Source organism: Phyllobates terribilis, unplaced genomic scaffold (genome assembly GCF_046119375.1).
Source record: "Phyllobates terribilis strain yellow unplaced genomic scaffold, ASM4611937v1 Scaffold_6756__1_contigs__length_42272, whole genome shotgun sequence".
Taxonomy (NCBI): domain Eukaryota; kingdom Metazoa; phylum Chordata; class Amphibia; order Anura; family Dendrobatidae; genus Phyllobates; species Phyllobates terribilis.
The window spans coordinates 30,381-42,273 of NW_027369498.1; the positions used below are offsets into that span (position 1 = coordinate 30,381).

The following is an 11,893-nucleotide window of genomic DNA, read 5'->3' on the forward strand; positions in this document are numbered from 1 at the left end:
CTATAATTTCTACACATTACAAAAGATTTTGAAATGAACTATAGAAGCACCACAAACACCTTACTACACATGGGCTAATAAATAAAAATAATTAGCAACTAAATTTAGAGCAAGCGACATTCGTATATCAATTATCACTAACAAATAGATGAAAAACTTGAAATCTCAAAGAAATCCTCTATATTATGAAACTAAATTTAGAATTAATTTGAAATCTGAATTCTCAACTATGTATTTGCTATTGACTTTATGTATTTGGTATATAAGGCCTCTAATATTGACTCTATTTATTTGATAAACTAAATTTGAAATTTGAAATATGAAATCTCAATTAAATTTATTATTAATTTACCTATTGACTCTATGTATTTGCTAAAAGTAGCAGTAACCTTTTATACTTACTAAAAGTATTTTTTATGATAATCACTTATCTCACAAGTTCAACATCTAGTATTTCTAATCAAAGTACCATTCATTTTCTGAGTATAGTAACTTACAGTCTCGATTAATTGAAACTCAAATTCATCAAACACCAAAGTTTCTCAAAAACTGAATCCCAAATTCAACACCAAACCCCAAATTAATTGAACCCTAAATTCATCAAACACCACACCCGAACCCTAGATTCATAAATTGAAACAAAAAAACTAACCAATCAATGAAGGGAATTGAAGATTGGAAGAGGGTGAGAGGCGTGAAGCACACAGACAACCACAAAAAAAGATGAAGAGGAACTTAGAGGATGCCATGAGTACTGAGAGAACTGACAAGAGAAGAAATCAACTGAATACCAACTAGAAAATATCGTACCCAAAAACGAATGCCGATTAAAGATGAAGACGAATTTGCATGCGTATCTGAAAGAGGACAGTGCCGGAGAAGAAACTAGTTAGGTTAACCATTCACACAGAACGAGCAAAATCATGGACGAAATGAAGCTCAAAAGGATGAAATTTGTGAGCTAGGTCAGAATTTGGGTGAATGAGGTTGAGTTTGGGTGAATTTGCGACCAAGCGAGAAGCCTGAGAGTTTAGCGCGCGGGAGTACGAAAGTGAACTGGTTTTTTCACTAAGTATGGGCACCAATTTTCGTGCTATGTATTTTTTTTATCTCGGGATATTATATTAGCATGTTATAATGTGTTATGTACGTGAAATGTTACAATAGCTTGACAAATTATTACATCAAATGTAATATTTGTAAATTTATTAACACTATTGGAATTTTAGACAAAATATGCTACATAAGTGTTACAATAGATACCTAAGGTAATACAATAAAATAAATGTTGCTCAATTAAGTGTTATAATAGTGCTTTTATTTGTTAGTTAGAGCAAACGAGGGAGGCCTTAAAAAGGATAGATTAGTGATAATTAAGGTGTAAATGGTGATGGTGGATATGATGATGCCCAAATTTGATGTGAGAAGGAGAGATAAGTGATAGTTAGTGTTTTTGAATTTTGGGTTCTCTTAAAAAAAGGATCAATCATAACAGTGTGGGTGTTTAGCAAAAGATTGTGGTTTTCCAAAAGATTAATATTTTTCTACTCCATTCACATATATTAGAGTTGTTGGTGATTTATTATTAGTGAGGGGTTTCCTCTTTTAATTTGATGAGGGTTCTCCTCTATTTTTTGGAATTTGGTACAGAGTTATTAGTTGTCGTGTTATTAGAACACCAAAGAGATTGATAGGTAGATGTGTTGAAGCCAGCAAGGGACTGAAGCCAAAAATGGTCCCATCGCCAGACTTCAGGAAGAAGTGGAGACGCGATGACTTCGACAGTGGACCGACATTGATAGTTCGAGGAGTTAAGGGATAACTATTGTGGAGGATTGCTCAATATGGGAACAAAATCGCACATAGCTAGAAAAGGGTACGATATGTGGTGGCTCAAGGAAGGGGCCGATGGTTTGTTAATTAATTAGAGAGGCAAGGTGAGGGATGAGGGGTGGCGGGGGGACATCGGAAATATTCTTTTTAGGTTTTACTATCTTGTTGGGAGCGTTTGATTTTTTCGCCAATCCTACCTCCACTAAAGGCACAAGTTTCCCGAATCAAAGTTACAAGAAGTATTTGTGGGACTGGATGTTGAGGAAGACTCACTGGGTCTAAAATGATTCTAATACTTAAGGCAATGAAAGAGGCCCACGAGTAAAAAATCCATAAGAAGGGAGAAGAAAAAGTAAAAGAATATCATTGATATGATGTGATTGATTAAAAAGAGAAAGGCAAGAGACCATTTTATTCTCTATAAATAACAAACAAGAATTGAAGTACATAGAGATAACTATTCACATTTATTTTGCAGCTCTGAGATTTTGCCCTTTTACAGCTTTAAATTCTTCCCTTTTGCAATGATTTTGTCAGAAGAATTAGCCCTTGACAGGCGTAAAACGGTCGTTGGCCCTATAAAAAATAATCCAACTAAAGTATCCACTAGTGAAGTGGTAAGTCGGAGTCGAGTCCCAAGGGAGCCACAACGATAACTTAATTCAATTTGTGTTACCAAATAGTAACTGGGGGGTTTTTGGTTTGTAAACTAACTAGCAATAATTAAAACGTGAATTGTTGGATTTTGTAAATTATAGCGATGGAAAGCTCACTCTTTTAGCATCAGCGCATTATTCTTTTGGAAAGTTGATCATCAAATTCTATACAAGTTATGTTCTTTAAATAAATAATCTAGTTGTCCTACTCTTTGTTCGTAAATAGCAACTAGTCCAAATAGTCCTAGAAACCCTTGTTGTATGCAATAACCTAAGAAATCCTAAGGTTCAACTACTCAATAGCATAAAGATCAAAGATATGTAGGCCTATGCGATACCATTGGCAAATCACTGATACTCGGTAATCTCTACAAAATAAGCACTCGTAAATAGTCTATGCTAATTCTGATTGCTACCTAAAAGACAAGACTTTTCAAATCGAATTATCAAGCCTAGCGATATGAATGAATAATAATCAACCTAGTTTGCAACCTAGATAAAATCAATATCAATCAATGACAATAATCACAAGAGAAAATAAAACAATGCTGAAATTATTATTAGAACATAAACAATAGAATTCTCACAAACAATTCCTAGAATAATGGCCTCAACCTAAGAGTGAACTAATAGGAACTTAGCCAGACATAGACAAGAGAAAGCAATACATAATAGTGGATGATCTAAGCAAGGATGAAGGTAGAAGATGGCAAAAAGGTGGGAGCTTTCTTCTTGGCTGCTGAATCTCTAAGAATGAATTTGTGAAAGTGGCAAAAGATCATTCTAACCTAAAAACTAAAGGTTTATATAGTATTTATCCTAGAAGATAGAAAATAAAAGATAAAATCTGAAAAACAAATAGATTCCCGGGCTTGGATTTGCAATTGGACCGGGTCCGTCGCCGAGTCGCGATCGAAACTTTATAGTCTCGACCGAGATTTCCCAGTCACTCAGAAATGGTACTAGACTCGATCGCTACCTCCAAGTCGCGATCGCTACTTTCATGTCGAGGCAAAGTCTCGATCGAGACATTATAGTCTCGGTCGAGACATCTTCTTCGTAGCTTTTCTTTGTCTTGAAACCTTCTCTCGGACTGGTCTTCGGTCTTCTATAAGCTTCCGAGGCAGCTCGGCTTCGCCTCTCAGCTTCTCCATGGGTGTAGGTGTGGTCGTCTTCTCTCTAGCTCCGCCCCAAATGCACTAGAGGTGAGTACAAATAGGATCTCCATAATCAATACCACAAAATAACGCTTAAGAGCATCCCGCAAATCTATAAGTGAACAATCATACCAGATTCCGGGAATACCACTCAATAAGCACCTAAACACCACTAATCCTAAGCTAATAGTCGCTAGTTACACCATATAATAAGCTCCTATCAGCCCTCTTTGAGATAATTCCAGATTCGCGAGCCGTTTTCCCCTTCTTGAGGAAAACTCTCTTTACACCATACTCCATCATTCTCGTAAACACTATTTTATTCTTCGGTTGTGCATTGACTGACTTGAGCGGAGAGCCAAATCCAGAGGGAATCGATTGTGCAAGTCTCTTCGCAAGGAAGATCCTACAAAATTCATTTGAGCTATCTCAATCCCTGGAGGCTGGAGACCCTAAGACTTTGTTTAGTAGTCTCTTTATAATGTCTTTATAAAGAGATGTTGTACTTTTTATGAAAAAATATTTAATGTTGTATTGGATATTCTGAGACATTGAAAAAAGAGAAAGTAATAAAATAAATATTTATTTAAAAAAATATTATAAATATTTTTATAAACAAACTCCAACTCGAAGGTTTCCTACTAGAATCAATAGAATAAAACTTGATTTTGAGGTCCTCACGAGAAATGTTGTATCTCGATGATTCTAACCACCAAGAAGTACAAGTTTGGGTGTATACTGCAGATCCGACCCTGCTGTAAAATTGACTATGGCTATTTTCGTAATATGAACCGAGATTAAGGCGCGTCGTCACTCAGCTACCAAATTTTCACCATTTTTTCCCGCCCTTTTTTCCCGTGCTCCGATGTTTCTCTCCCTCCATCGCTGCCTGGTCCTCCATCTGCTTCCTCGCCTAGGGGTTCTCTCCCAAACTAAAACATGCCGGGCCTTGGAAGCTATCTCAATTCCGATTCAGTGTCCCTCGATCCTTGCCCTATTCACTTCAAACCAGTCACCAGTCGTTGCTGTTCCGGTCCTCCAATGCTTTCTTGTTCGACGGCCAAAACCCTAACCGATTGCCATGAGGATGCCCTTCGCTCTGCTACCAATTCCGTCATTCCTAGGGACAGAGCTGGCATTCTGAAGTCCACAGTCGCAAGAATCAGTTGTGAAGCTCTTGACAGTTGTATGAAGACTTTGGGAGCTCAGGATTGGGAGAGTCATGTCATTGCTTGGAAGGAGAGGAAAATCGCAGCTGGTGTTCCCGAGAATGAATGCTTTCTATCGTTTCTTACGGGTGCCAAGAAATTGGTATGCTGTTAATTTATCTACGTGCTCTGCTACATTATGTGTATAACTTTTCTTAGTATACAGAGATATGTGAGTTTATGTTTCGTTGATGAGAGCATATGAGATTTATATTTCTTGAATTTTTGGATTTCCTGATTCGTTGACTTCTATCTAGAAGAATCTTACTATTTCATTAGAAGCAACCTGAAAAAGTAAAGCAGACTGTATATGTCCATGAACCTCATGCTATACTACTTGTTACTCCTTATATGAGAGTGGCCTAAATTCAAAGTTCCTCTGTTGTATAACTGAGAGTCCACTTCTATGAGGTAGAGAAAAATTAGAAATGACATCTTGTGTTAATTCTGTAAGGTGTTATATATCAGAAACCCCAGTTGACTGACTTTACTTGTCTCTTCTCCAGTTCATCTGTTTTATTGAGTGCATGTACATAGTTTTATTTGGTTAAGACAAATCTTGGATTGACAAGGATATAACTCATAAGTAAATGCTTAAATTTTGAGATTATGGACTCTGTTGCTCCATCTAGAAGCTGTAGGAAGAGAATTTGTAAAGTTTATAGTTTATACTCAACTACTTCTGTTTCAAATGCTGAGGTAGCTAGAGAAAGTTCTTGTCATGTTTTTTTTTGAGCAGCTTATATCTTGGCAACCTATCACAAGTTTTATCTTACCTTCTATATTAAAAAATGAAAACTGATGTTGCAAAAAATATTCACTTGTTGCTAAGGTTTGCTCACTATATTTTTCTGGGTATCAGAAGCCCGTCTTTAGTTGCTGAGAGCAAAAGCTGTCTTTTTTTTTCAAAGCTACAGTGAGAAATGGTCAGAACTACTGTGTAAGATTGGAGGGAAATTACTTCATAAGTATTGTATGAGAACCCCATAAAATATTTCATCTCAATAGAGCTGGATGAATTTCTGAAATAATATTAATGTATGGTCAGTATTTACTCTCCAACTAGTTAAAGGTTATCGGTCTTTGGAAGAGGGATATCTTAATTATAATCTCCGTTTTTTTTTGTCAATGTTCTTTTTTGCTTCTTGCTATTGTGTAACTCTTGAAAATTGTATATGCTGTTGCAGGCTGAATGCCGTGTTTGTTTGAAATTCATTTATCCAGGGGATGGGATTTCCTGCTCAGTACATGGCTGTCAAAATCTCTATCACCTAAAATGTGCGCGGAACAAGCTTGGTAACTCGAGTGCAAAAAAATTGAAGTGTCCACAACATGTATATATTCATGAACCATCGAGCTCTAAATTTCCTGTAGTTTCTCATGTTTAATTGTTTAAATGTGAAGAGCCAACATTGTAGTGAAATTGTTCATATGTTCTTACAACCAAGAGATCTATTTAACTCGTGTAGGAAAATATATGTTTTTTTGGAGATAAGGAGATTGTTACTTTTATGGCATATAATCAAATATCACCTACATTCTACTAACATTGGAAAGATAGTTGCTTATGTTGTAAATGGAATAGGACATTGCAGTTTGATGCATAGACCTTTCATTTGATTCTTACTCCTTCTATAAGATGGTATTAGTTGGTACTATTATATATTTAAAGACCTTTCCTGATGCAGGCATGCTTTGTATGTAAACGGAAATGTAATCTTTGGAAGTGCATGAGATGTATGCTGGCTTCAAATGCAGAGTGTGCACCATGGCCGGATGAAGTTTTGCTTATTGATAGGCCAGTAGGCTGGGCAGTTTGTTGGAGGCATCCCAAAGACTGGCGGATAGAAAAGAAGGTCAATCTCTGAATCTCAACTTGATGTGCCCTTTATATTTTAATTTCGGCTGTTAATGGTATGGAGGTCCTTATATTTCAATATAACTTTAGTAGCTCTTAAACTTGTAATCCTAGCCCCCACAATTTCAGTTCAGAACCTTCATGGCTATAAATTGTCCTGTGTACTGTCTTTTCAGCTATCCATCTAATGACTATCTTGTTTTCCTTTTTGCTACCTTCTGGAATTAAATGGTGCTAAATGTTGTAAATATTATCTTTCACAAAATTTTGTCATCTTTCATACTATAGCAATTCGGGAGAAAAAGAGGACACCTTATATTTAAATGTGTAAAACCAAACTGGTGTACACCTAAAATTCTGTTCTGTCTAATGTCTCTTATTTTTATCCAAGATATATATATATAAAAATCAAAGTAAGTTGTACGTTATCCTAATGCCTCAAAAGGGCACAACCTTAGTTGGGTGACCTTTTCTAGGCTGGAAATGAAAGAGTTCAGAGTATTTACATCCAATTTACACAAACGTTATAGTATCCCATTTCCCCATAATATAATCATGTACTTAAATTGTGTATAGATTAGACTGTTTGACATGACTGATATCTTTTATTGATTGGGCAGATTGCAGATCCTGTTGACAACATAGAGGTAAGACTAAATTTATGACACATTCTCTGTAGTTCCATATCATAAACAACTTCGATGGGATTAATGATTTTTTTTATACAATTGCTTGTCAATTAAGTCATACATTTTCTTAACAAAATAAAGGTAAGTCTCAAACCATGCCTTTGTTTTATTAATGCACCACTGACTGTTTCTAAACATTTAATTGCAGGAAGTGTTTTGTCGCCTTCCGATGCCTTATGTGGAAGAGGAATTTGAGATGGAATCTATACTGAAAGAAATAACCAATAGCAAAGACGAACGCCCGACTTATGTGCACATTAAGCGCAGTATCCTATTTATATATCCACTTGTTATCTTTCTGTGCCAATTTCTGTTTTTTAATGGCTTATCATTGAGTAAAAAACGTTTAAGTCTATACAAAATCATATAAACAGAGATAATGACAAATTGTGCTATAATCTGGTCTACATGCTACAGTAATTAATTTGTTTGTATTACATTAACTTTGTCAATCCTGATGCAATCTTGTTTCCCATGACTTCCTCCTAAACTAGATGTGTATATGGTTAAAAAAAAACGTGATGCCTTATTTGTAGATGTTGGATGTACAAATTGCAGGCCAAATTGCGGTAAAGGTTGTGTTTGCAGGTATGGAAATGAACTTGAACCATTGATTTAGGCTATGTTTTCTGATGTGATCTGTTTGCAATCTAACACTAGAAAAGTGTTAATGGTAAAAAAAAGCTATTTTTTTCAGTTACATGTGATGAAAAGTGTTACTGATTATCTTTGCAAGGGTGCAGTGCATAAGCTGTTCCAAAGCTTGTCAATGCTCAGAAGCTTGCACAAACAGGCCTTTTAGGAAAGACAAGAAAATCAAAATTGTCAAGGTAAGATAAGATGTGTTTGTTTTCTTTGCTATTTATCGATTAGTCAGTGACAACCATAATGCTGTATATTATTAAATCAGATTAAGAATTGTCTATACTGATCCGCAACAATATTTCAGACTGAACATTGTGGTTGGGGAGTGGAGGCTGCTGAAGAGATCAGTAATGGTGATTTCATTATTGAGTACATTGGTGAAGGTAAAGTCATTATTTTATTTTTTCATATTTGCTAGTCACTGAAGACACTGCCTGTTATTTGTGTTAGACTAGTACTATATTATATTCTTCTAGAAATTAATAATAACATTCGTATAAAACTTGTATAATTGTAAAATAAACAAAAGAAGAATATGATTGTGCTTTTAGTTTTAAGTTACACTAGTTTAACCAATGTGCCATGGACATGATCTATTCAATATTATTTTAAATAAAATAATTTAATAGATATATAATAGTTTTTAAACATACATAAATATATAATACAAATAAAAAATATATCAATATTGAGTCATAATATGATAGGAACCCAACTCTAGCAGTAGGCTCAACTCCAGCAACAGGCTCATCTAATAGAGATAACCTAATAAGTAGTTTATTTTAATATTATTATTTATGAGAGTATCTTTCAATTATATGTATTTACCTTATTTAGAAGATAGATAGATTATGTAAGGATTCATTGTTCTAGGGTTTGATAATTATGCTTCATCAATAAAGGTTTCACCTTGGTAGTTTAATCTCTAATCAAAAGATTATTGGTTGTTAGATCTCAAATCAAAAGATAAAAGCTTTAATATTGAGTCTTGAAATATCAAGCCTCATCATCTGGTATCAGAGCTATGTTATGAAATTTCCTCAATTCCCCCCTCTCTTCTACTCCTACAATGAAGACAGTGAATGAACTTGAAGAAATTGCAGCCTGCGATGAGGCCACAATTACCGCGACCCCCAAGCAGCACACCATGATCCTAGCTGAAATCCAAGAGACGTTGCAGCAGATTTTGATTCGCCTTGACAAACTGTATCCACCTGTCCAGGCCACTCTGCTTCACCAACCACACCAACAACAGATTCAAACACAACCAATTCGTCTTGAAATTTCCAGATTTGAAGATGCAGAACTGGAGAGTAAGGAACTTGATTGTCTGTTGGAAATTAATGATGACAAACTAGCTTCCGAATCTGGCCCTAGGGACAACTTCTATCAAAGTTAGAGGCAAAGAATTTGGATGGGGAAAGAGGGAGATTGATGAGTCATTATACTTGGCCTAATTCACTTCCCAAAAAATCAAGTTGGGATTATCAACTTTATATGAAGGCGAACTCCTGCTTGAATGTCGGCCCTCAATCCGGATAAGAAAAGACTAACTTGGTGTGGGTCTTCTAACCCAGTAACCAAGTTGATCATGCGTGAGTTTGGATAGTGCACTCAAAGGGTCCAAATTCTTGCGATTTCCAAATCTCTTACACAAGGTAGTTGAGAACTGACGCCATGTCAATTCTCCCATTTAGTGGTTGAGCCAAAGATACCAAGCCACTGCATCACCATGGTGACTTGCTGTTCAGCAGGTATCGGATTCAGGGAGAAAAACTGCTCTGCTTGAAAGATCCAACCTTCAGGTTCTGTCCTTTCAAATTTTGGAAAATCAAGACGAAGAGGTTGACCTTGAATTTGTTGTTGAAACGGCTGTTGCTGCGGAGGATTAGGGCCAGGTGGCCGGTCTTGTGGTGCAAGCAATGCAAGGTGATTAAGAATCTGCTGAGTGTTGGCCTGAAGTTCAGCGAGGATTATACCGTGCTGCTGGAGGATTGTGGTGTGCTGCTGGAGGGTCATGGTGTGTGTGGCAATGGCAGCCTCGTATCTGGCTGTAGTTTCTTCAAGTTGTTTCGCCGTCATCTTTGTTGATGCAGGGAGAAGAGAAAATTTTTTGAAGGATTTTCGCAACTAGGCTCTTATACCAGATGATGAGGCTTGATTCTTCAACACTCAATATTAAAGCTTTGATCTTTTGATTTGAGATCTAACAACCAATAATCTTTTGATTACAGATTAAACTACCAAGGTGAAACCTTTATTGATGAAGTATAATTATCAAACCCTAAAATGAATCCTTATATAATCTATCTATTTTCTAAATAAGGTAAATACGTATAATTGAAAGATACTCTCCTAAATAATAGTATTAAAATAAACTAGTTATTAGTTTATCTCTATTAGATGGGCTTGCTGTTGCTGCTAGAGTTGGGTCTACTGCTAGAGTTGGATTCCTATCATAATATAATTAAATATCTTTCTCATATATAATAAATAGTTGTGTTTATATATACTTTTTTTGCAATTGTGATTCTGTGTATTCTTTATTTTAGTCATTCCTATTGTTAGTTTTTACTTTATACTATATCTTTATTATAAAATATAAAAGATAATGTTGGATTTTTAATTATGCAAGATTTTCCTTGTATAAAATAGAAGGTTTTGTTTCCTGTTTAGAATAATTTCTGCTACATGTATGCCAAATTAGATGCCACGTGACTTTAATCTTAAAATTTGACACTGTAAAAAGCTGTTCAATAATGATTAATGAAAGACTAACACATAGGTTGTTTTTCATGTTGCTTTAATATTCTATAGATAGATTTTTATATTAGATATTATCTGGAATTCTCAATGAGCCATATTTTGTCAGCTAGTTATCTTTTACTTTCTTGATTAGATTCATGGTACAAGAATAACCTTCATTTGTTATGTTAATATGCTATTATTCAGGTTATATTATGTTAATATGCAGATTCTTCTTGATCAACTTTATTTTCATCTCAAGATTCATGATTAATGTTATTGTTATTCAGGATGAACTGTCACCCCCTTTATGAGTAAAAAGTTACTTATCATTGATTAGTTAATCTGTGTATTTTCAGTTATCAATGATGCAATTTGTGAACAACGGCTTTGGGACATGAAATACTCCGGCGTCAACAACTTCTACATGTGTGAAATTCAGAAAGACTTCATCATAGATGCTAGTTTCAAAGGAAATACATCTCGTTTCCTAAACCACAGCTGTGAACCCAACTGCAAGCTGGAGAAATGGTAAACTGATTATCAAATCTCTACATAATTAACCTCTCACTAAGTCACTTTTTTAAATAATAATAATAACAGGTATATATATTTTTAGGCAAGTAGAAGGTGAAACTCGCGTAGGTGTGTTTGCAGCTCAGTCTATAAAACCCGGAGAGCCGCTAACATACGATTACAGGTACGCCATGATTAATTACAAACGGTACTTACAGGAGTTAATGTCAGTTTTTTCTTATTCTGAATTATATGTAGATTTGTGCAATTTGGTCCTGAAGTGAAGTGCTACTGTGGTAGTGCAAAATGTCAAGGCTACCTTGGTACTAAACTGAACGATTGCAGTTCATCGAAATCGCAAGGTAAACCCTGTGATGATCTGAAGTCGGGTTTGGGTGATATCAGATGGGGATTGAAGCGAAAAAGACAATCATGCGACTATACGCGCGGATTACTCTGTTAATATGGATTTCTTGTACACTCCAATTCTTTGTGGAGCTGTTTTACATGACATATATTTTTGTGTCCTGCAATGGCATTCAGCTTGTACTTGCTCCACCATTGTGTAGTATTGTTTTCATGTTAG

At 35.4% G+C, this 11,893-nt stretch overlaps 1 protein-coding gene across 1 annotated transcript; it reads left to right on the forward strand.

The window, feature by feature from the left end:
- Positions 1-1,844: 1,844 nt before the first annotated feature.
- Positions 1,845-11,669, forward strand: LOC141251163 (uncharacterized; the record flags this gene model as incomplete). Its single annotated transcript, XM_073670260.1, is given in 12 exon segments — positions 1,845-1,876; positions 4,771-4,957; positions 6,042-6,188; positions 6,543-6,709; positions 6,711-6,735; positions 7,550-7,667; positions 7,896-7,989; positions 8,138-8,231; positions 8,351-8,429; positions 11,151-11,322; positions 11,411-11,491; positions 11,566-11,669. Coding segments are annotated over 12 exon segments (1,300 nt in total), but the record flags the coding sequence as incomplete, so codon positions are not given.
- Between the last annotated feature and the right edge of the window lie 224 nt (positions 11,670-11,893).